Here is a 22,643-nt window from a genome sequence, read left to right on the forward strand (position 1 = left end):
CTCCAAATTCACTTTGATGAAACCTCCAAGTTATCTAGAACTTTCCCTTTTATACCATTCCATGGAAGAAAAATTATCCTCTTGATATTTATTTCTTCTTCCTGTATATGTGCTGTAATATTTTACCTCTGACATATTTATAAACTGGCTAATTTTGCCAAATTGCAACACTTCTTCAGGAGAGGACCACAAACTCTGGAAAAGACCTTGGTGTCACCTTTGCTGCCTGTCCCAGATGCTAGTGTCCCTGTGAGACTGAGTGCTTCCTTGAGGAACAGATGACGATGATGACGATGATGAGGATGATGACTGATGACTGTGACTCAGAGGCTTCCTGGTTTTTCCTTGTAATCTGTGTTCAGAGTGCGGGGGTGGGGTGTCTCCTTTATTAACTTATCTTAGTATTTACTACAAATACACTAAGTAGCCTAATTGTGAAGGTGCTACCCAGGAGGGTTTAGGCTAGTTTCCACATTTTCAGTATTTGGGTCAGTTAAACAATCTCACCTTCCAAAAAAATCTCTTTAAAGAACCACCCCAGTGGTCTGGAGATGACTCCGTCCAGGAGGGACACTTCCTCTTAGGACCCCCACCCCCACACCTTTTCTGCTGTCCCTCCCCAGGGCACGGGCTGGTTGATGACTCTAATCCTTACATAAAGCTTGTAGGTGGACTTTACCCTCCAGATCTCCACATCTACCTTCCGAAGGACGAAGGACTGCGGGAGTCAGGGTCGGGGAGGAAATGAGCTTTAGATAAGACCTGATTGTCAGCTGCGTTTAAGGTTCTTCTTCAAAAAATATATCTCAATGGTTAAAATCTAGGTTAACAAAGCTAGTGTTTCAGCAGAGTGCCTGTAGATTGTTGAACACCACTGATTTTATTCTTCTGGGACGGCTCTATTCCACTGTCCTTGAAAGGCTAAACTCTAACCTATATTTACAGTTGAGGCTTGAATCCCCTTCCGTTTAGAATGAGGGTCATTTCTATTCATTGTAAAATTATGTTCCCCATTCCCATTCATTCAACCAATATTTATTATGCCCCTAATATGTGCCTGTCCCTGTTGTAGGCGTTTGGGATGGCAGCGAACGAAACGAGATCCTTTCCCTCGTGGAGCTTAGCGTAGGACGAGAGCTAAACGATGAATATGATTTTTTAAATGATATAATTTGGAAGGTGGTAAGTAATACGGAGAAAAAGGTACCAGGCTGGAAAATGTGTGGAGGTAGGGTGATAGGGGAAGAAAACCCAGGGTTGGGGTTCTGGATCAGGTGGGGGAAGAGGGAGACGAGGTGAAGTGCTGGAGGTGAAGTGAAGTCGGGGGACCCGGCAGCTATCTTCTGCAGAAAGCGACAGAAGAGTAATTCGGTTTATGCGGAGTAGGTGAGGGGCAGAAGGGGGTCTGGGCACAGGTCCCGCAGAGAACACCTGAGACCGGAAGATACTCAGGCGGGAGGCAGCCACGGGCGGCGGATCACTCTGCCCCCAAAATGGCCTCTCGGACCCCTCGCCGCCGCGCCCAGTCCCCGGCGCTCCACCGCCCGCCCACGTGACCGGCCCGCTCCTCCCGCCCACCGGCTGGCGACTCCGGGTCCGAGTCCCTGCGGCGGCGGCCCCACCCCTCGCGGGAAACGGACCAACCGGAGGAAGGGTAAGGCGGGGCGGATGGTGGCGGCCAATGGGGGTGGAGCTCCGGAGGGGAGTAGCAGGTTGTATGGGGGAGAAAGAAAGGGGGACGCCGACGGACAGAGTGGGAGGGCCCCTGGCGCCGCTCGTGCTGCCCTGCCGGAGCGCGAGCCCGAGCCCGAGCTCGACCCCGAACCCGGAGCGCCGAGCCTGGCTGGGGTGAGTGACCCGAGTGCTAGGGCACCTCAGAGGCAAGCGGGCCCTCAGGTGTAGCCCTGGGGTCAGAGGTCCAGGCGGTCAGAGATACCCAACTGCTGGTACAGGTGCTGAGTCGGGGAGAGGAGCAGGGGAGGTCAAGGAAGGGTAGGAGTACCGAGTGAGAGCTGGCTCCTATTCTAAGGTGCCAGAGGCAGGTGCCTGGGAAGGTAGCAGGTGAGGGGTACCGGGCTCTAAGACTATTCCCAGGGTACAAAAGCGCTTCAGGGCCAGGATGTCTCTGGAGTCAGCCTCTGGTCCCAGGAGCAGAATTTCTCTTGGAGACAATAATTTCTTGGTTGGTGCGGGGAAGGGGTTAGTCTCAGGTGGGCGAAGAGAACTGTCTGAGGTTCGGAGACATAGTGGGAAGGGCATGGAGAGGCACTGTTTCCGCGAGGTTCTTGCCAGGGACTGCCAGTCTGAACTGTCTTGTACACCTCTCTTCTGGCTTTGAGATGGCTCTGAGGTGTGGAATCTTTCCCTAACCATTCACCTACAGATGAAGACAGTTGCAAATAAGAGAAACTGAGGGGCAGAACAAGAGGACACCCCCATTTCTTTGCTAGGTGTGAAATGATTTAAGGCTGTTAGTTTGTGTCCTCTGCTTTCATGCCAAGGAGAATTTTTCCTTCTTCCTCCTGAGAGAGTGCTCTCTAAGAGAGGGACATGACGAAGCATAGATCCCTAGGTCTACAAAACATGTAGAAATACTTCTTTGTAAAAGGGCCTCTTTTTGGGGGCTAAACCCTCCCCCCAAGCACACGTACTTCCTTCTGTGGTTCTAGATGGGGCCATTGGGTGAGGTTTGGGAGCCTAACCAATTTCTTTGATGCCTCTCAGAAGATACTTATTATTCCCTGAAACCTCACCAGGCACTCCTGACAGCTGGATCATGATGGCTGACAGGCAGCGGGCACCAGTGGTGCAGGAAATAGGCAGGACTCCTCAGGAGACCACAGGACTAGGGGAGTTAGCACCTCCAAGTCTCCAGGCTGGATGAGAGGCACACACTGGGGCCCAGAAAAAACTTCTGAGAAGATTTCCTTGCCTTAGGCAGGTAAGGGAACCAGAGTCAGCCTTAGCTGACCCTTTGATGCCCTGCCTGAAGAAAGTTGTTGTAATTAGGAAATAATTAGCAACCACTATATTGTTGACAGTCTGCTTACACGTGCCTCTGCGCCTCTTCTTTCATCCTTGATATTTGGTATTTTGGGGGCTGGCTGTAAGGGACTGCTTACCCAGAGATTTGCCTAACCCTAAAAGGATTCTAGCTTCCTAGAACCCTTTGTGCTTTCCCCAGACTGACCTGCTTGCCATCGCCACTGTGGGAGGTGGAAAGGGGGCAGACTGCTTCTCTTCATGCATGGGAGGCAATGAAGACAAATGTGGGATTGGGAATGCAACTTTGGGAACTTGAGAGGGAGGGATAGAGGGAGACCAAGTTCCTGTCACACACTGGCCAGTCACTCACCAGGTTCTTTGTGCATCTGTTCCCTCTCCACCTTCTGCCTCCTTCAGAGCATTGGCCTGGACATCTAGGTTGGACAGAGTCCCTGCCCATGGTTTTGCGCCCTGCCTCCTCTATAGTGTGGAATTTCTCAGGTCTGCTTTATAAGCTGCTAGTGGAGCCTCCTTGGCCTTCCCGCTTCCCCTTAGCTCTCAAACCAGTCCAGCCAGTTTGCAGGGGCCCAGTTCCTCACTGTGTTTGTTTCTCCACTGGCCAAGCAGCTCTAGCCTGGCTCTCAGGTTTCGGTGTTTTCAGTGGACCGAGCCAGGAGTCCACTTGGGGGGGTTCTTTTTGGATCCTCAGGGAACCTTCTTATCTTTGTAACTCTTTATGAGAAAATGGGAGCTGAATGATTAAGGTCACTGAGCTGTCCTTTCTATCTTGACCATTTGCTTTCTGAGGGAAGTCTAATCTTGATATCTCTAATTCTCCCATTTTCTAAATCTGCCAGTTACATAGCATTGAGCATATTGCTGGGCCTGCTGGATATCAGTTTTTCCTCTGCACAACAGAAACCACCCACCCCCACTTCTTCCCTGAGTCCAGAGACCCTGCCACTTCTAGTTGGAAGCCACCTGCTTACAGCTAGGCCAGAGGTGATGGAATTGGGGCAGGGCTGGCTAATGAATAACTCGGGAAAGTGGCTGTCTGGCACAGGTGCATAGTGTCCTCCTCCTTGCAGGCAGGAGTGGCAGAGACAGGCAGATGAAGCTGAATTAACTTATGGCCTGGTCCCTTACCAGAGTGCAGTTGGGGAGGAGTGACCTGGGTACATGCCAGGGGAGGGAAAAGCAGGGCCAGGCACCGGCTGAGAGCTAAGCCTCTGGACTCTTACGTTGCCTGGTACTAAAGTACTGTTTACCTGCCCCTGGGGCTTACGCAAGTCCTTGGAGCTGCCCTGCTCCACTGGCCCCGCCCCATTGTCCCTTGTAACTGAAGGCAGATAGGTTTCGGGTTTTCCATGTTGAATCATTTAAAGCCCTGCTTTCTGACCCACCCCAAAGATCTCTCCAGTCCTCCTGGCCCCTGACCCACATGTCCTGGGAATGAAGGTGATTGAGGCTAAGGAGTCATTGGGACCTGGGTGTGTGCTTAATGCTGCCTTGTTCTTGGGTGGAGCGGGGGTCTGTGTACTCTGCTAAGCCTAGCCTGGGATCTCCTTGACCTGGGTCTGGCAGATTGGTAGATGTACTGACATGGTAGGGCTGCAGCATGAATAAATCATGTGACTTCTGAGAGCTGGCAATCTAGGCACATCTGGTTGCAAGATTATGACTGAGTAGGGCAGGGAGTGCAGGCCAGGAAGAGGTCCTGTTGCTAGGGCAAATGAGAAATGACTGTGAGGCATCCTTGGGCCTGTCTCCCCTCTGCTGTAGGAGTCTGCCTTGGTTCAGGATACAATTTTTAACAAGTATTTATCGACATCTACCATATGCCAGGCCCTGGGGACACAGAAGTCAGCTGAGAGCCATGGTCTTTGCCCTCCAGGAGTTTATAATCTAGTGGGGAAGACAGACAAGAAACAAATCATCACCCTGATAAATATATAAAAATAAACAAGCAAATTCACTGAAGGACAACTATAGAACACATAACGTGATTCTGATGTAGTTTGTGGGAGATGGTGGCTGGGAAGGCTTCTCTGAAGAAGTGACATTCTTCTGTGAACCAGGTGCAGCCAGGAAATTCTTTTGGAAGGAGTAATGTATGCGCAGGGTAACATTTGTTGTCAGCTTTGTGACAGGCATATGCTTTTAGGTATGTTCACATTTAATGTTTTGTCATTTTCCCTCTTTTTATTAAAGTGGAACCTAAGTAAATCGCAACAATCTAAAGTGCATAACTTGGTAAAATTTTTACAGTTGTTTACACTCATGTTATTGTCAAATTCTCATAGGTAATCACCTCATGAGGTATTATCATTATACCGATTTAACAGATTAATAACTGAGGCTCAGAAAATTTGTGATTTGCCCAAGGTTATATATAATCAAGTGAAGAGCAGGGCTAGGATTCCAAGCCGGATCTTGACTCTAGTCCACTGCCTTTTCTACTAGATGAGTGGTTTAGAGAACTTACCCCTCTTCCTTGTAACTTCTTTTCTGTTCCCATTGCTTACTTCAATTCTAACACAGGAGCCTGCCAACTAAATATCTTGCTGTTTGGAGTATCTCAGTCAGAGGTTGGTTAAAGTCCTATGCAATGCCTAAGTGGAAGGACAAGGGTCCTCTGGTTCAGGGTGAACAGATTCTGTAGAAGTCTGGGTGGGCTGTCTCCTGAAGGGAGGGTTCATTGCTTGCATCATTTTCTTGAATGGAGTCTCAACATGGTGCCCCTCCCTCCCTGTTCCTTTCTCAGGAGAAGGGTTGGGAATGCTAGGAATGCTCTTGCTCCAACAGGAGGCTGTTTCCTTCACCAAGACCTGTTTCACCTGTGCTCAGCCCCTTTCCCCATTCCCTTCTCACCCCAGTTTCCTGGGCTTACTGGCACTTCTACAACCCCTGAAAGGGGCCTTGCCAAGCTTCCTTGGCTCAGAGCTCCATTGGGAGGTCGAGCGAGGGTATGTTTGTGACTCTGTCTGGCACATCAGAGGCTCCTCTCCCAGTCTGGTGCTAGGCTCTGGTGGAGATTAGCAGACGGGGTGGAAAATTTGGATTTTTTATTTGCTTGGAAGAGAACCTTACCTCCCCAAGTTCCTGGAGCCAGAGTATACCTGGCATTTATTCCAGCTGCTAGCTCTGATCTGGGGAGCTGGCCTGTGGGTGGCCTTGGCTCTGGCCCTCAGGTGGGACAGAGCTGCCTGTCCTGGGGCCACTTGGACTGGCAACCTTAGAATGTTATTAAGTTTTCTCTTGAATAGGCAATACATCTACATGGTTCCAAATTCAAAGAAATACAGTAGAAAGCCAGTCACTCTCCCATCTCTGTCCTCAGCCCTCAGTTCCCCCAACCCAGAGGCATCATTGCTATCAGTTTCTTGAGTATTCTCCCAGAAATAGGATGGCAAACCTTGGCGATCTTCTGTATTTTAAATGAGATCCGGGAGTAGAGGCCTCCTGTTCTCCCTTGGGATGGAGGTGTCTGTTAGGGAGGCTTGGGTTCTGCCTTCCAGGGGTGGGTGGAGGCTCATGGTGGTTTATGGGTATGTGTGAAGATCAAGCAAAATCTTTAAACTCTTGACAAAGCCAAGTTCCCCAGGACTGTATCAGAGTAAATAGATTTTTCTAGGTCAGTAGATCTCAAAGTGTGGAATGATCAGCTGAATCAGCGTTACCTGGGAACTTGTTAAAAGTGTGAATTCTCAGGCCCCACCCCAGACTTACTAAATCAGAAAATGGGGGTAGGGTCAGGTAATCTGTGCTTTAAAAGGCCCTTTGGGTGCTTCTGCTGCTCAGATAAAGTATGAAAACCACTGTTCTACCAGAAAGAACAGACAAGGCCATAAACCACACAAAAGTTGGGCAGGTGAAGGTTTCTGAGATTCTACTTCGGTCTGTCTCTTTTCTTCATCTTCTAGGACCTGTCCCACACATGAAGTAGGCATCCACCATGGCTGAGCCCTGGGGCCCTGTAGACCACGGAGTCCAAATTCGCTTCATCACAGAGCCAATGGGTGATGCAGAGATGGGCACCCTGCGTCGTAGTGGGCAACGTCCAACTAAGAATGCAAGAGCCAGTACCTATGGGGTTGCTGTGCGTGTGCAGGGCATTGCTGGGCAGCCCTTTGTGGTACTCAACAGTGGGGAGAAAGGTGGTGATTCTTTTGGTGTCCAAATCAAAGGGGCCAACAATAGAGGGGCCCCAGGAACTTTGAGTTCTGATTCAGAACTCCCTGAGAGTTCCTACCCTTGGGCCAAGGAGGCTCCTGCCCCCTTTCAGGGCAGCATGTCTGATGAGGAGCCGGGGGCCTGCAGGAAAGGAAGGCTACTCCGCTCACAGTCCCAGGCCTCACTGGCAGTCCCTGCCCCTCTGGGTCCAAATGACAGGAGCACCAGCCTGCGGGAGCTAGCCCACCAAGGAGCCTCCGGTGGGAGCACCATTGACACTGCTCCCCTGTCTTCAGTGGACTCACTCATCAACAAGTTTGACAGTCACCATGGGGGTCAGGCCCGGGGCCGGACTGGCCGCCGCACAAGGACGCTGCCCCGTGAACAACGCAAGCGGAGCCAGAGCCTGGACAGTCGGCTTCCTCGAGACACCCTTCAGGAACGGGAGCGCCAGTCACCGAACCACTGGACCCCTAGTGCAAAGCATGACCACCATGTTGGCAGATTGAAACAGCCAGCCCAGATCCAGGGCCCTCTCAGTAGCTTTAGCCATTCACGTCAGACCCAGGACTGGGTTCTTCAGAGTTCTGAGGAGCCAGCGGGGAGAGCACAGGACCCTGCCATGCTGCAGGTCAGATCCCACTTCTCTGTGACTTCCAACCTCTGGCCCCTTCTCGCTGGGACCTACCAGCCCTGGGGTCCCTTGCTGAGTCAAATAACCTAAGGCAGAAAGTCTCTACCTTTTGTTCTCCACTTTATCCCTCCACTTAGTAGATGATATTCACATGTACAAGATATTTCTGTGGGCAAGATTCGAAAGGAAATGGAACTATGAAGTCACCCTTCATAAGAATTACTTATCATTGCTTGACCATTAACTTTGCTTCAGTCACTAGCATTTATTAGGTCTATGGCCTCTGTAAGGCAGGCTTGGAGGATAGGAGTGGCTCTCTGCTGCTCTTGCTAAAACTCCCACCTTTGTCTCCCACTCAGGAATGCAAGTGAGTGGAGGAGTGACTTTACTCTGAGACAAAGTTAAACCCATTCTAAAAGAAAATCATTTACAAATTCTACTACATTAACCATCATGAGTGACAATAACTTGTGACAGCTCACAACTGGTTGAGATCTACTTGTTGAGGAAAATCTGGTTTGCAACAAGAGTTGGAAGTGTATCCTGCTTGGACCTCTCCTCGGCCTGTCGCTTAGGCCTCAGCAGTTTTGCCTCTTCAGCCCACTTCGGGCTTGTGCAGTGTGCTTGAAGGGCCTGTCTCCCGACTGCCACTCCTACTCCATCCAAAACCCCCCAGTGCTCCAGGCTTATTCATCCTACTTCTTTGGGTTTACATTTTTGCAGTTCAAATCAACTCCAGATCTTCTCCGAGACCAGCAGGAGGCAGCCCCACCAGGCAGTGTGGACCATGTGAAAGCCACCATCTATGGCATCCTGAGGGAGGGGTGAGTGGCGGCCTGCCCAGCAGTGGAGCCACTCACCTCCCTTCTAGCTTTGTTCCCTTTCTTCCCTACTATTAACCCCTCCTTCCCTCGTGTTCAGCTGTTTTCCTCTCCTAACCTTTGCTTCTGTCCTTGTATCCTCCAGAAACTCAGAAAGTGAAATCTCTGTAAGGAGAAAGGTCAGTTTGGTCTTGGAGCAGATGCAGCTTCTGGTGGTGAGTGGCCTTTTCACCAGGAGCAAGGGTCAGGGTTTGGGCCTTTTGGGCCTCAGGATCTGGATGGGGATTCACTTCTTTCCCCCTGTGTCTCTGGCAGGTGGCTTCTCCTGTTTCTGCTAAGACCCTGGCAGGGCAGGGTGAACTCACCCAAAAAGTGGAAGAGCTGCAGCAGAAGCTGGACGAAGAGATGAAGGTGAGGTCAGATTAGAGGTGCAGGAGGGTTGGAAGACCACAGGGGAGAAACCTTGGCTTGGGTTGGCTCTTCCAAGTGATGGAACAAGCACCTGTTTGTCCTGGGAGGTGAGAGATAAGAATGTGTGCTAGTCTCAGCAAGGACTTCTGGGGCTCTTGGAGGCTCGGAGAGGAAGAACGCATTCAGCATGGGCCCACCTACTTTCTGTTCCTTTTCCTTTAGTAGTTCCCATCTTGGTTCTGCCATTCACTGGCTGTGTAAGTCTTGAGCAAATTACTTATTTCAGTTCTTTTAATCATGATGGCAGTAATTAGTAGCTGTCATTTACTGAGAATAATTTTTGTTGTAGGTACTGTCCTAGGCAATACATAAAATTATAGCAATTCTGTAAAGTAGGCATCAGAGACCCTTTTATGATGAGAAAATTGAAGATCAGAAAGGTTCAGTGAATTACTTAAGGTAGTAAGTTGCAGAGAAGGAATGTTAACGTTCACATTGGTCTTATGTAAAGCCTATGCACTTTTTTTTTAAATACTACTTCCACCTCTCTTATTATTGCCTTATATGTAGTTCTCTCAGTGAGTATCAGACTGTAACTCCCTTTGTTTCCTGGAAAGCCATGTAGTGTACTGGTTAAGTGGTAGGCTGTGGAGTCAAACTGAGTTCAAATCCTGGTACCCTTACTTTTTGGCTGAATACACTGACCTTGGGCAAATTCTTTAAGTTTTCTAAACTTCTGTTTCCTAAAGTGTAAAGTGGGGATAATAATGTGACTGTATTGATTTGCCTATTGCTTTGTAACAAATTACCTCAAAATTTACCAGCTTAAACAAACACCTTTGAGGGCCCAGCTTAGCTGGTCATTCTGGCTCAGGATCTGTTACGAGGTTTTAGTCAAGGTATTGGCTGGGGCTATAGTCGTTAGAAGACTTGACTGGGAGTTGGACGATCTGCCTCTAAAATGGCTTCATCAGTGCCTGTTGGTCGGCAGCCTCAGTGCCTTGTTATGCGGACCTCTGCACAGGGCTGCTAGAGTGTCCTCACAAGGTGGCAGCTGCCTGCTCCCAGAGGGAGGGATCCAAGAGAGAAGGTAGGCAGAAGCTGCAGTGCCTTTTTACGACCGTCTCAGAAGCTATACTCCACTTTCCCCTTTTTCTATTTGTTAGAGAGAGTCTCTAAGTTCAGCCCATACTCAAGGGGAGAGGCTTCACTTTTTGGAAGGAATGTCTAAGAATTTGTGGACATCTTTTGAACCACCACAAGCACCAAGGCTTGTTAAGAGGATTCAATGCAGATAATATGCATGAGGTCCCTAGTAGAGTGCCTATCACATAGTGAGTATCAGTAACTGTTAGACATTTCCATTATTCCTGGTCCTTCTAAGAGGCTTTCCCTACTCTCCACCTGCTTTACTTTTCCAGAAGTGGCAGAAGCTAGAGCCATCCTGGGCCAGGCTGGAACGGCAGCTGGAGGAGAAGGCAGAGGAGTGCTGCCGGCTGCAGGAGCTGCTGGAGAGGAGGAATGGGGAGGCCCAGCAGAGCACCAAGGAGTGAGTGCAGCTGATGGTGACCTGTGGCTGCTGGAGGGCTGGGTCACAGTTAGAGGCTGCCCTCAGGGCTGAGGGACACACAGGGATATTTCCAGAAGCTAATAGGAGCAGACAGAGATGGTATAAAGAGAGGACCTTTCTTTTTACCTTCTTTCTTGGTAATGGTGATAGTGCGCGAGTTAGCTCCTTAGGTTTGCCTCTGTGTCTCAGGTTCTTAATCTGTAAAGTGGAGATTATAGTATCTGTCACAGGATCATGGTGAGGATTCAATTATTCAGTAGATGTTTTTGCAATGAATACTGTGCAGCAGGCACTGATCTAGATTCCTGGGGTGTGTCAGTGAACCGTGCAGATGAAGAGTCCTGCTCTCCAGAAGCATAGTTTCTAGTGAGTGCAACAGACAGTAAACAATAGACGTTCCATAAGTAAGTTTGTAACATGTGAGTAGGTGATGAGTAGGATAGATTAAAGCAGGTCAGGAGGGCCTGGTTGTAGGGGTGGCAGGTTACAGTATTAATTAAGTAAGGTAGTCAGGGGAGGCCTCATTAAGATTTGAACAAAGACTTGAAGGAGGTTTAAACGAATTAGTATATGTAAAGGGCTTAGAAAACTGCTTGACACATAGCGCTCAATGAAGTTACCTGTTATTGATTATTAGGCTCCAGAACATGAAGCTCCTCCTGGACCAGGGTGAAAGGGCACGGCACAGGCTGGAGACCCAGGTGGGGGAGCTGCAGGACAAGCTGAAACAAGCCCGGGGTTCTGAGCCTGCTAAGGAAATGCTAATGAAGGTAGGGAGCAGGGTTGGGAACCCGTCTGTTCTTCCTTTCAGCTAGAGCTTCCTGAAGTTGGCTCACCTGCAGTTTCCCCAGAGTATGGGGAGCAGGTAGTTTGATTATGGGTACCCCTTAGTGTGCTTTCAGACAGATTCAGTAGTGGGGTGGGGTAGAGCCCAGAATGGTGGGTGTCATGTATCCTAACCAGGCATCTTGGAGGGCAGAGAGCACCTGGTACCATGCCTACACAGATACAAGGTACTCAATAAATATTTTTTGATTGACTGAATGAGTGAATGGACAGGTGCATCCCAATCTGGCCACATTTGTACTTCCACCTTCACTTTCCCCAGGACCTGTTAGAGACCCGGGAGCTTCTAGAAGAGGTTTTGGAGGGGAAACAGCGGATAGAGGAGCAGCTGAGGCTGCGGGAGCGAGAGCTGACAGCTCTGAAGGGGGCCCTGAAGGAGGAGGTGGCTTCCCGTGACCAGGAGGTGGAGCATGTTCGGCAGCAGTACCAGCGAGATGCAGAGCAACTTCGACGGAGCATGCAAGATGCAACCCAGGCATGTGACAAGAGCAGGGGCTGGGGGAAGAGAGCACCCCCAGAGAAGGGGCTGCTTTGAGGTCTTGGTATTTTTGGTGTTTTCATGATCGTAACTGGAACTCTCCCTCAAAGACATACATGAGGTATAATGAAAATTTTGATCAGAAAACCTACAAGGGCAGAGGGAGGAAGTGCAAGCCAGAGGTTCCGTGGGGAGATAACTTGGGGAGGCTTCTTGTAGATGACAGGGGGTGGACCATGACTTGGGGAGAGCGCCTTCTGCCCCAGGTACCCCTGGGGTGTCAGGGTGTGCAGCTGGCATGATGCCCTCTGGGCTTGAGCCTTCCCTTATACACACTTTACTTGGGAGTGAGCTCTTTCCTCTGAGCTTCCTGGTCCCCAACTCTCCCCTTCCCTAGGACCACGCAGCATTGGAAGCTGAGAGGCAGAAGATGTCAGCTCTGGTGCGAGGGCTGCAGAGGGAGCTGGAGGAGACCTCAGAGGAGACAGGGCATTGGCAGAGCATGTTCCAGAAGAACAAGGAGGAGCTTAAAGCCGCCAAGCAGGAGTGAGGACCCTGTCCCTCTCTCAGGAATATTTGCGCGTGATTCTTATATCCCACTTCCTTTCTACTCATGCTCTGCTCTTGACTCTCCCAGTTCTCAAATTGTCCTTCTCTATATCCACCTTTGTTTCTCCTGTGAGTGGGTACCCAGTGTATTGGCCTCCAGGGAGGTGGTTTACATTGTCCTGTTCTTCCAGGTGGGTGGCCTCACCTTGTTCCCTTTCCCTTTCCCTTTTATTCACTTCGCTGGGCTCAGACTCCTACAGCTGCGGATGGAGAAGGAGGAGATGGAAGAGGAGCTTGGGGAGAAGATAGAGGTTTTGCAGAGGGAATTAGGGCAGGCCCGAGCTGGGGCTGTGGCTGCTCGCCAGGTGGAGGAGCTCAAGAAGGTACTTGGAGGTTGGGGCATGAGGGCAGACTGGGGTGATGGGCACCTCCCTCACCTATCTAAGAGCCTCCACACTAGCGTGGCTGTCTCTTGTGTGCTTGGTTTTCACGCCCCGTCTTGCTCAGCCTTATCTCTTCCCAGCTGGGAATACCAAGACCTCAAAGCACCCCCTTCTTTTTAATCCAGCTGGGCTGCTTTAATTGAGTATGGAAGTTTCTAGTGGAAAGACCTCTCAGTGGCCAGGTTGGGTTATAGCCAGAGGCTGCTGACTGCCTCCTAAGACCTCATGACTAGAAGCATTTAGGTGGATTTGTGAAACTCCAGGGTCACTTTTGCAAGCATGGTGTTTGGTCAGATAGCAAGAGTTGCTCTGTCTCTCAGGTGAGACTCAACTACATTTATGAAACAAACATTTACAGTTAGAATATCAGTTTATTTACTTAAGTGAGAAGTGTTTTCACGTGGACTGGAGTACTTGTATAGCCAGCTGACCTATAAGGGAACCCAAACTATAATCTGAAGGCTGCCTAGACATTATAGTATCTAGACACAGGGAATTAAATGTTTTAACATGCATGGATATTTTATCAGTTATAAGGTCATAAAACTGAAGTAAACACACAAATAATTTCTTCATATTCCTGGTTTATTAGTTCATGAAGAACAAAAAAAGCAATTTATTATTTTCGATGATTAAGAAACTTAGAAAATAGTTTCATTAATTATAGGGAACTGGCATTGATGGCTTCCTAAGGCCCCTTATAGGTCTACATTTCTTTGATTCACTATGCTGGATATGTAGTAGGTGCTCAGTTAACAAGTATTAATTAATCAATGCCTGTTTTTCATGCCTTTGTCACTAATCAAGGGAATCATATTTTTAAATAAGTAAAGAAATATAACTCTAAATGATGATTTTCCAGATAAACAAAAGCCTGAGCTTACACAGAATTATTTGTTGGAGAAATAAATGTTAACCAAATATACTTTGGTAGTTGTGAAATGAAAAATACTCTTACATTTTTACTATACTGAGAGTATAACAAGTATCAAGGATAGTTTCAAGTCTCTTCACCTTATTAATTGATTTAGTGAACTTGTAATCTTTAGATTATGTAATCTTTCAGCCTAATTATGGTACTTTCTGAATTTCGGAAGTGGCTAATATCTAAAGAATTAGAAGCAGAACTCATATTTTAATTTTTTAAAAAAGAAATCAGAGCAACACCACTATTATGTCATATATTTTGTTTTTCAACCTATTTTTTTTTTTTTAATAGCTAATCCGGCTCTACTCTCATACTAGTTTTTTTTGTTATGGAGATTAGTTTCACATACTATGAAATTCACCCTTTGAAATTGTGTAATTTAATGGTTTTTAGTACATTCACAAAGTTATTCAACTATCACCACTATCTAATTACAGAACATTTTTATCACCCCCAAAAGAACCTTGTATCCATTAGCAGTCACTCTCCCTACCTGCTGGCAGCCAGATTTCTGTCTCCATGGATTTGCCTGTTCTGGATATATATTGAATTCCTGTAATATGTGGCCTTTCATGTCTGGTTTCTTTTGCAAAGTATAATATTTTTTAAGGTTTACCCATGTTGTAGCAAGTATCCATATTTCATTACATTTTATGGCAGAATAATATTCCACTATATGGATATACCACTTTTTGGTCATCAGTTGGTGGACATTTGGGTCATTTCTATATTTTAGCTATAATGAATAATGCTACCGTGAACAATCATGTTTGCGTTTTTTTGTGAACATGTTTTCTCTCTTGTGTATATACCTAGGAATGGAATTGCTGAGTCATATGGTAACTCAGTGGTTAGCTTTGAGAAACTGCCAAACCACTTTCCCAAGTAGCCACACCATTTTACATTCCCCCAGCAATGTACAGTGAGTTCCAGGTTCTTCATATTCTGGTATCCCAGGCTGCTTCTCTCTGCCCTTTTACCATTACCCTTTCCTTCAAGGAGCTGTGCCAGACACAGGAAGACCTGAAGGAGCTGCAGGCAGAGCGGCAGAGCCAGGAGGTGTCTAGGCGACAGCGGGAGCGGGAGTTAGAGAAGCAGCTGAAGGTCGAGGCCGATCGAGGCCGGGAGCTGGAACAGCAGAACCTCCAGCTACAAAAGACTCTCCAGCAACTGAGACAGGACTGTGAAGAGGCTTCCAAGGCAAGGGGAGTGGGCACAGGGCTTAGGAGGTGGAGGCTGAGGGGTCTGGAGGGCCGAGGAGCCAGAGGGCGTGGAAAATTACCTATCATGGGTATGTACAGACCAAATCCTTAGTCCTGGGTGTATGGTTAAAAACAGCCAGGATTTAACGGGGGAGGTGGGGCTGTACAACGTGACACTCATTGCATCTCTGTAGGGATGGGAAACCTGGCTGGCAGCACTGCCCCTCTTGAAGTCTGGGTCTTGTGAGCATGCTCTGGGGTGGCTTCCCTGGGAGTAGTCAGTGACCTCGGAGCCCTGGGGTCTGAGCCGCTGCTCCTTGAACCGCGCAGGCTCAGATGGCAGCAGAGGCGCAGGCGGCGGTGCTGGGGCAGCGTCGGGCAGCCATGGAAACGACGCTTCGGGAGACCCAGGAGGAAAACGACCAGTTCCGAGGGCACATCCTGGGTCTGGAGCAGCAGCTGATGGACGCACGGGGCCTGGCAGAGGGTGGGGAAGTGGCGGAGGCGCGACTTCGGGACAAGGTGCAGCGGCTAGAGGTGAGTGCTCCTGCTGACATCTGTCGTTTCCTGCGGGCCCTCTCTCCTCTCATCCCTGGCTAACCACTCCCCAAGTAAATACTCAGCCATCGGTTTTATTTTGCTCTTAGTATGCTTTTGTTTGTCTTTCCAACCCTTTCTTAACCTTGGGTTTATTTCCTGGATTGTGCTTTGGTGTGAATGTCTCAACCTTTGCACTGGTATTTTTGTCTCTTATCTCCCACTATTCACTTGTTCTCCATGTCTTGATTTCTTCTGGTTTCTCTGAGTCTGTTTTCATTGCCTGCCTTTTTCATAAATATCTCTTACTACTCCCTCCCATCTACTCACCTCCCCAGAGCTTGAGCCCAAACTTTGCTTACTCCATCTTACTCCACCCCCCTTACCTTGCCCCTCTCCCAGACAGAAAAACAGCAGCTACAGGGGGCCCTGAATGCAGCTCAGGAAGAGGAGGGGAGCCTGGCAGCTGCCAAGCGAGCCCTTGAGGCGCGGCTCGAGGAGGCCCAGCGCGGACTGGCCCATCTGGGGCAGGAGCAGCAGGCACTGAGCAGAGCCCTGGAGGAGGAGGGGAAGCAGCAGGAGGCTCTCCGGCGGGGCAAGGCCGAGCTAGAGGAACAGAAGCGTTTGCTGGACAGGACAGTGGACCGACTGAACAAGGAGGTGGGCACAGGGTGGCCTGGGCTCTTAGGAAGAGGCCTGACTTACAGAAACTTGTCTCGGGGGCGAGGGTGGGACAGGGGGTCAGGATGTGTGGTATTTGCTTTCTTCAAGTCCATTGCTGGGGAGGCCAAGACCAAATCCTCAATGAGTGGCACCCTTCCTATCTCCCCTCTGTTTTTGCCCTTTTCCTCATATGCCATTTCTTTATGATCTTGAACCTTGGTGAATGTCTCCTGAGAGTCTCCCTTAGAAGTCTATAAGACCTAAGCACAAGTATCTTCATTGGTAGAATTTTATGTTTGGGGTAGAGAAAGGAGAGATCTTTAATCCCTCCTTAGATATCTATAAGACCTAAACACAGGAATTTTCTTGGTAGAAATTTTATATTTGGAGGAGGAGAAGAGAAAGGAAGAAAGGGCGGTAGATGATTTTTGGGGGGGGTTCTCCTAATCTCTTATTTTATAAAAGTAGAGCAAACACCTAATGTATTTCAATTCTAAAATGCACATTCTATCATCTCTGAAATTAATTTGCATTTTATAATTGATAGTATGTTGTAGTTCAGCTGGCAGATTTTTCTTTCTTAGTGACATATAATCATTGGCATCTTGGGTTTGCTGAAATATGGTTATTATAGTTTAGTTTGTATCAGGCACTGTTGTAAGTACTTTACATAATTAACTAAGGTAATTCTCACAACAATTTGTGGTGTAGGACTATTATTATCCCATTTTACAGATGGGGAACTGAGACACAGAGAGAATAAGTAAGCTGCGTATGTCACACAGCTAATAAGTGGTAGAGGTAGGATTTGAACCCATGCAGTCTGGGTTATTACTAGCCATACCCTACTACGGGACCTAGGCCCAGGAAAAAGCAAGAGAGGGCTGCTTTGGTAGAGAGGTAGTTCTGGTTGAGTCTTGGGAATGTGGGCCCAGAGAAGGAACAGAAGCACTTGTTAAAGAGATGCAGTGCCGAAAACGCCCTTTTCTCTCTGTCTCAGCTGGAGCAGATCAGGAACGACTCCAAGAAAGGCCTGCAGCAGCTCCAGGCCCAGCTGGAGGATTACAAGGAAAAGGCTCGGTGGGAAGTAGCAGATGCCCAGCGCCAGGCCAAGGAGTGGGCCAGTGAGGCTGAGAAGGCCTCTGGGGGGCTGGGCCGGCTTCAGGAAGAGGTAGGAGCCTAAATGGCAGGAAGGTGGGAACCCTCCCAGTGTCTTTGGGTTGAAGATCATTGCTCTGAACTAAGCCTGTGGCTGAGGGATCCTGGTACCCAAGTTTATGTCTGACCGCTTCGAGGGATATACTGAAGTGGGCGAGGAAAGGGGCAGTTGTCCACCCTGGGTACAGACAAGAGTGGATGCATTGAGTGTACAGCAGTGATTTTCAAACTTTGCTGCACAGTATAGTCACCTGGGCAGATTTTTAAAAATCCCAATACCCTAGCTGCACCATGTACTACTTAATTCATAATCCCTAGTGCTGGGACCCAGGATTCAGTAGTCTAAAAACTTCTCAGGTGATTCTAATTTGTGTAGAGAATTTTAAAACATAAATAGACCAAAAGTCAGTTTGCTTTTTATTATCACCAGGCTCTGGCAGTTCTAAAGAATGTCAGTGATGAACTACTTCTCCCTGCAGGGGTGGACTGCTCCGCCTGCTCAACTCTCACCTTATTTCTCTGGGATACTGCATTTTTCCCTTCTGCACAGACCCAGAGGCTGCGGCAGGCCCTGCAGGCATCCCAGGCTGATTGGGACACAGCCCGGCTGGACAAAGAACTGCTGGTCCAGCGACTGCAGGGGCTGGAGCAAGAGGCAGAGAACAAAAAGCGCTCCCAGGATGACAGGACCCGGCAACTCAAGGGCCTTGAGGTGAGCACATTGCCCGGGCGCAGGGTGAGGGATGGGAGGCAATGCTGGGCTCTAACACAGGTGGGAATTCTGTGGGGAGAGGAGCCAGGATGCTCTGAGCCTTTATCTATACTAGAATTTGAAACTGGTAGCCTACAGCTGATGGGTTTTGTTTGACTACAGTGTTTTAAGCCATGTTGAATCAGTTGCCATAATTTAGAAAGTTATAGATGTTATATAAAACTTGGAAAGTTATATAAAGATTTGGATTTCTGGCTTCTTCTATACATTTGGAAAATAATGGTAACACTGCACTTCTAGGGCTGAATTGTCTGCCTTGAAGCAGCTGGCTAGGGCTGAGCTGCTGTGTCTCCCTGCAGAGTGAACAGGAGCCTTTAGTTTGCTGTATTAGCAATAATAGCAGCAATAGTGGCCGTGATGTATATTATGCAGTGTGGCACTTAAGACCCATTTAATCCTTAGAATAACCTTTGGGGTAGGTAGTTTTCTCCATTTATAGATGAGGAAAATTGAGACAGAGGTTAAGCAGCCTGTCCATGACCCTTTGCTAAGAAGTGGTAGATCTGATTTTCAAACCAGGCAATCTGGCCCAGAGCCCTTACTCAGCCTCGAAAAGGTACTGCCTGGCTGAAGTATGCTTCCCCAGCCTGTACACTTCAGTTTCAGCACTCTCCAACTCAGCCTTGGCTTAGGCACTTTGGTTTCTGTCTGTTTTCCCATCAGGATAATAGGGCTATCCCAGTGAGGAATAGATTCTGGGGCTTGTCATCCTGCAAAGTGGCCAAGACCAGAGCAGGCCCCACCCTTTCCCCTTGTCCCTCTGCCACAGGAAAAAGTCTCACAGCTGGAGGCAGAGTTAGACGAGGAGAGGAACACTGTGGAGCTGCTGACCGACCGGATGAATCGTGGACGGGACCAGGTAACCCCTTCCTTACCCCTCATCTGTGCCTACCCCTGACTACAGAACCTTTAGGCTCTCTCAGAAAACAACCCCACCATCCCATGTTTAATAATCTGGAGAGCTCTGGATGCAGAATTGATGCATGGCTGGCTCTACTTTAGGCTTTCTTCTGCTTCAGAAAGGGTTGGCAGGTCTCTGGTAGAAAGAAGCCAGAAATTTGAGTGGAGAAAGGAATTATCTCTGATCTGATCTGCTTCCATTCAGAAGGGATGCTATATCTTGGTGTGACTGAGGAGGCCCTGTTTAAATTTTGTGGCTCCTCCCATTTAAATAGGCTGTGATTTCTTATTGCCTGGGAATTGTGGGGATTCAGAGAGCATCCTACAGTTACTCTGCCTTATGTGGTTCAGCTTGCTGGTTCATTACTAGCCTTCCTCAAGTCTGGTTCCTCTCACCCATCCCCACTAGGTGGACAACCTGAGGTCAGAGCTCATGCAGGAGAGGTCTGCTCGGCAGGACCTGGAGTGTGACAAAATCTCTCTGGAGAGACAGGTGAGGGGAAGGAATGGGGAGTTTTGGGGCTAGACCCCAGGAGGAAGGTAGAATGACCAGGGAAAGGATTGGAAGTGGGGTACTAACTACAGAGGCTTCCTGTCCCTCTCAGAACAAGGACTTGAAGAGCCGGTTGGTTAGCTCAGAAGGCTTCCAGAAGCCCAATGCCAGCCTTTCTCAGCTTGAATCCCAGAATCGGGGGTTGCAGGAGCGGCTGCATGCTGAAGAGAGGTGACATGAGCCCATCCTCCCTCTCTTCCTCTGGGCTTTTCTTTGTGGGGGCCCCTTCATCTTCTGCCTTAGACCTGGCCGACTTGGCCTGATAGTCAGGGGATCCTTTTCTCTTGATAGAGAGCAGAGTTGCAGAAATTCTAAAATGTGAATGACCTCCATCTCCCAGGTTCTTTGGGTCTGCCTTGGACCCTTCCCAGCCTGATGGTGGGGCTTATGACTGGGAGGAGTCCTCGGAGGCAGTCAGGGGCCATGCTGGGGTTCCTGGGTTCCTTTAGAAATGGTGACAGCCATAGGCATCCCCCACCCCACCCTCTTAGGGAGAAGACAGTTCTGCAGTCCAACAACCGAAAACTGGAGCGGAGAGTTAAAGAACTGTCCATCCAGATAGATGATGAGCGGCAGCATGTCCATGACCAGAAAGACCAGGTAAGGACAGCAGCTGGCACTAAGTAACCATATGGCAAGTCTATAATGTGTGTCTCTTGAAGGCCAAGGGAGGCTCCACCTCACAGGTCTTCTGAGTTTAGACTGAAGGGACTGGATTAGAGCTGTCACAATAAGCCCATGTATTAAGGGCCTATGATGTGTTAGGTTCTCTTTCTAAGTGTTATATGTGTATGAACTCATTTAATCCCTAGGACAAACCTATGAGGTTAGGGAACTTGTCCATAGTCATAATATTTTTCTAGGGGCAATGATCCTTTGTCAAGATTGCTAGTGAGGTTGGTGTGTGTGTGTGTGTCCCAGGCCATGGTAGCAGCAGATGCTTTTCTAATGTGGGGACTTGGTATCTTGCCCAGCTAAGCCTGAGGGTGAAGGCTTTGAAGCGGCAGGTGGATGAAGCAGAAGAGGAAATTGAGCGACTGGATGGCCTGAGGAAGAAGGCCCAGCGTGAGCTGGAGGAGCAGCATGAGGTCAATGAACAGCTGCAAGCCCGGATCAAAGCCCTAGAGGACTCCTGGTATGGGCTGCTCTTCTGCTCCCTGATCCATTGGGATAGTAGAGCAGGAAAGGAATGGGCTCTTCTGAGCAAGAGAAGGAGGAGTACCTCTAAGATGAGAATTCATAGTCACTCATTCCTGGCTGGAAGCCAGTATGATTATCTTCTAGTATCTCAGTCCCCATTTCCCCAAATCTCTTGATTGGTGAGGGATCTTGTGAATAGTTTTAGGACTTAGAAGAATTGAGTTTCCTTAATATGAAGAGTATCTATCTCAATCTTTCTATTTCCCTCTATTACCAGTATTCCTCTCTCTGACTCAGGCGCAAAGCTTCACGTTCAGCTGCTGAGTCGAAACTCCAACATGAAGGGCTGAGCTCAGATGAGGAATTTGACAGTGTATATGATCCTTCCTCCATTGCATCACTGCTCATGGAAAGCAACCTGCAGACCAGCTCCTGTTAGCTCATGGTCCACGAGGGCCCAGAAACCATGCCTGAGGCCTTTCCCGGCCAGCCCTGCTCTGCCCTGCCAAGCCTCAGATTCCTCATTCCTGTGGGGGACCCAATTATTCAGACCTAAGACAGGGAAGGGTGTGTGAGTGGTGGTGATAAAAAAGCATCAGTGCCAAGCTTGGTAGACAGACTTTCCCTTTCCTCTAGAGGAGTAGTTATTTTAGGCCAGCTGAGCCCTTCCCTTAAGTGCCGACCCATCCCTCACAGAGGCAGAATGATCAGCATATAGGCTGAAGGGGATTGATCAGGGTAGGAAGGGACAGAAATTGCCATGTATATAAAGCTTTATTTCTTTAGCCCTTAATCCTCAGGCTCAGGGAAATACTCTGTGTGATTTTGCTGCCTTGACTCCTACAAACTGTTTTCCTCTCTGGATCAGGGTGAGGGGAACATTATGGGTAGTGGACATGCTGGCATGGCTCTACCCAGTTCTTAGATGCTCATCTTTGCACAGCCATGGGTCTCATGGGGTATTCCCCATGCCCCTCCATTCCTATATATTTTTTTGTCTTCCCCAAGCTAGTGGATCCAAGGGATCCCTCCACCATCCCTTCCCATTCTCACCATTCCTACCTTCCTTCTTCCCATTCAGTGCCTTGGCTAGGGTGAGGAGATATGGATGCTCTTCTTGCTGTTCACACCTGTACATTTGTTCCTCTCCAAGAACCAGCCATTCCCCAGTTGGGGCCCTTAGCGTTCCTTGCAGCCCCATTGAGTGGTTGAGAGAGCTACTGGCCTCTCTGCTGATAAGCTCCTAGGGGAAGGGCCTTTGGGAAGGCTGTCATAAGTTGGTGGGGCCTGGTTTTGTTCAGGGTTTCCATCCTTCCTCCTTTCTCTTGTGGCTATGGATGAGTTTATAAAACGGTTACACCTGGAAACACTGACAGCTGTGTACACAAGGTCGGAAAGCAAAGGTCTTCCTCATGGTGTCTCTGACCAGATGTGCCCAATCTCAGCAGGGATCTGAGGGACCTTCATTATATCAGGAGCTTGGGGCTGATACAGGGCTTACTGCCTGGGGCTGGCATCTGGCTCTTGGTAGAAATGGGAAGAGATGATGGAGGATTTATTCCTCCTTTGGGTTTTTTGGGAGAACCAAGTTCTGGTGGGGAGGAGGTAAGGGAGATAATTCACCTCCCTTATTTGCTAAGCAGACTCTGTAAGGAGCCTCGGGAAGGAAGAAGCTTGTTCTCACCAATGACTTATAATTTCATGATTAAAAAATAATTCCTGTTATGTAAATCAGGTATTTCCTCCCAAACCAATCCAGCCTTGATTTTATTTTAAATTAAATATTAAAATTATGTATCTATACTGAAATCCTTCATTTGTGTTCTCATTCTTTTTTCCTGGCACATTTGGAGGTCCACATTTTATGAAGAAACCATTTT

At 48.6% G+C, this 22,643-nt stretch overlaps 1 protein-coding gene across 1 annotated transcript; it reads left to right on the forward strand.

Annotated features, from left to right (window-relative positions):
- Nucleotides 1–1,713: 1,713 nt before the first annotated feature.
- CGN (cingulin) lies at nt 1,714–22,572 on the forward strand. The gene is made up of 21 exons (XM_036905128.2): nt 1,714–1,848; nt 6,909–7,789; nt 8,516–8,616; nt 8,759–8,828; nt 8,929–9,024; nt 10,446–10,573; nt 11,232–11,364; nt 11,703–11,915; nt 12,316–12,464; nt 12,718–12,850; nt 14,838–15,038; nt 15,371–15,577; nt 15,980–16,237; nt 17,241–17,411; nt 17,949–18,110; nt 18,940–19,029; nt 19,480–19,563; nt 19,676–19,794; nt 20,115–20,223; nt 20,598–20,758; nt 21,061–22,572. Exons 2-21 carry the CDS (start codon nt 6,941–6,943, stop codon nt 21,200–21,202), a joined length of 3,576 nt encoding a protein of 1,191 aa, XP_036761023.2. The 5' UTR covers nt 1,714–1,848; nt 6,909–6,940; the 3' UTR covers nt 21,203–22,572.
- The last annotated feature ends 71 nt before the right edge of the window (nt 22,573–22,643 follow it).

This window comes from Manis pentadactyla, chromosome 4, assembly GCF_030020395.1.
Source record: "Manis pentadactyla isolate mManPen7 chromosome 4, mManPen7.hap1, whole genome shotgun sequence".
NCBI lineage: Eukaryota > Metazoa > Chordata > Mammalia > Pholidota > Manidae > Manis > Manis pentadactyla.

Coding starts and splice junctions, on each gene's coding strand:
- CGN (XM_036905128.2), top strand. CDS start 6,941: ATGGCTGAGCCCTGGGGCCCTGTAGACCACGGAGTCCAAATTCGCTTC. Junction 9,025..10,445: donor AGCTGGACGAAGAGATGAAG/GTGAGGTCAGAT, acceptor TTACTTTTCCAG/AAGTGGCAGAAGCTAGAGCC. Junction 19,564..19,675: donor AAATCTCTCTGGAGAGACAG/GTGAGGGGAAGG, acceptor TGTCCCTCTCAG/AACAAGGACTTGAAGAGCCG.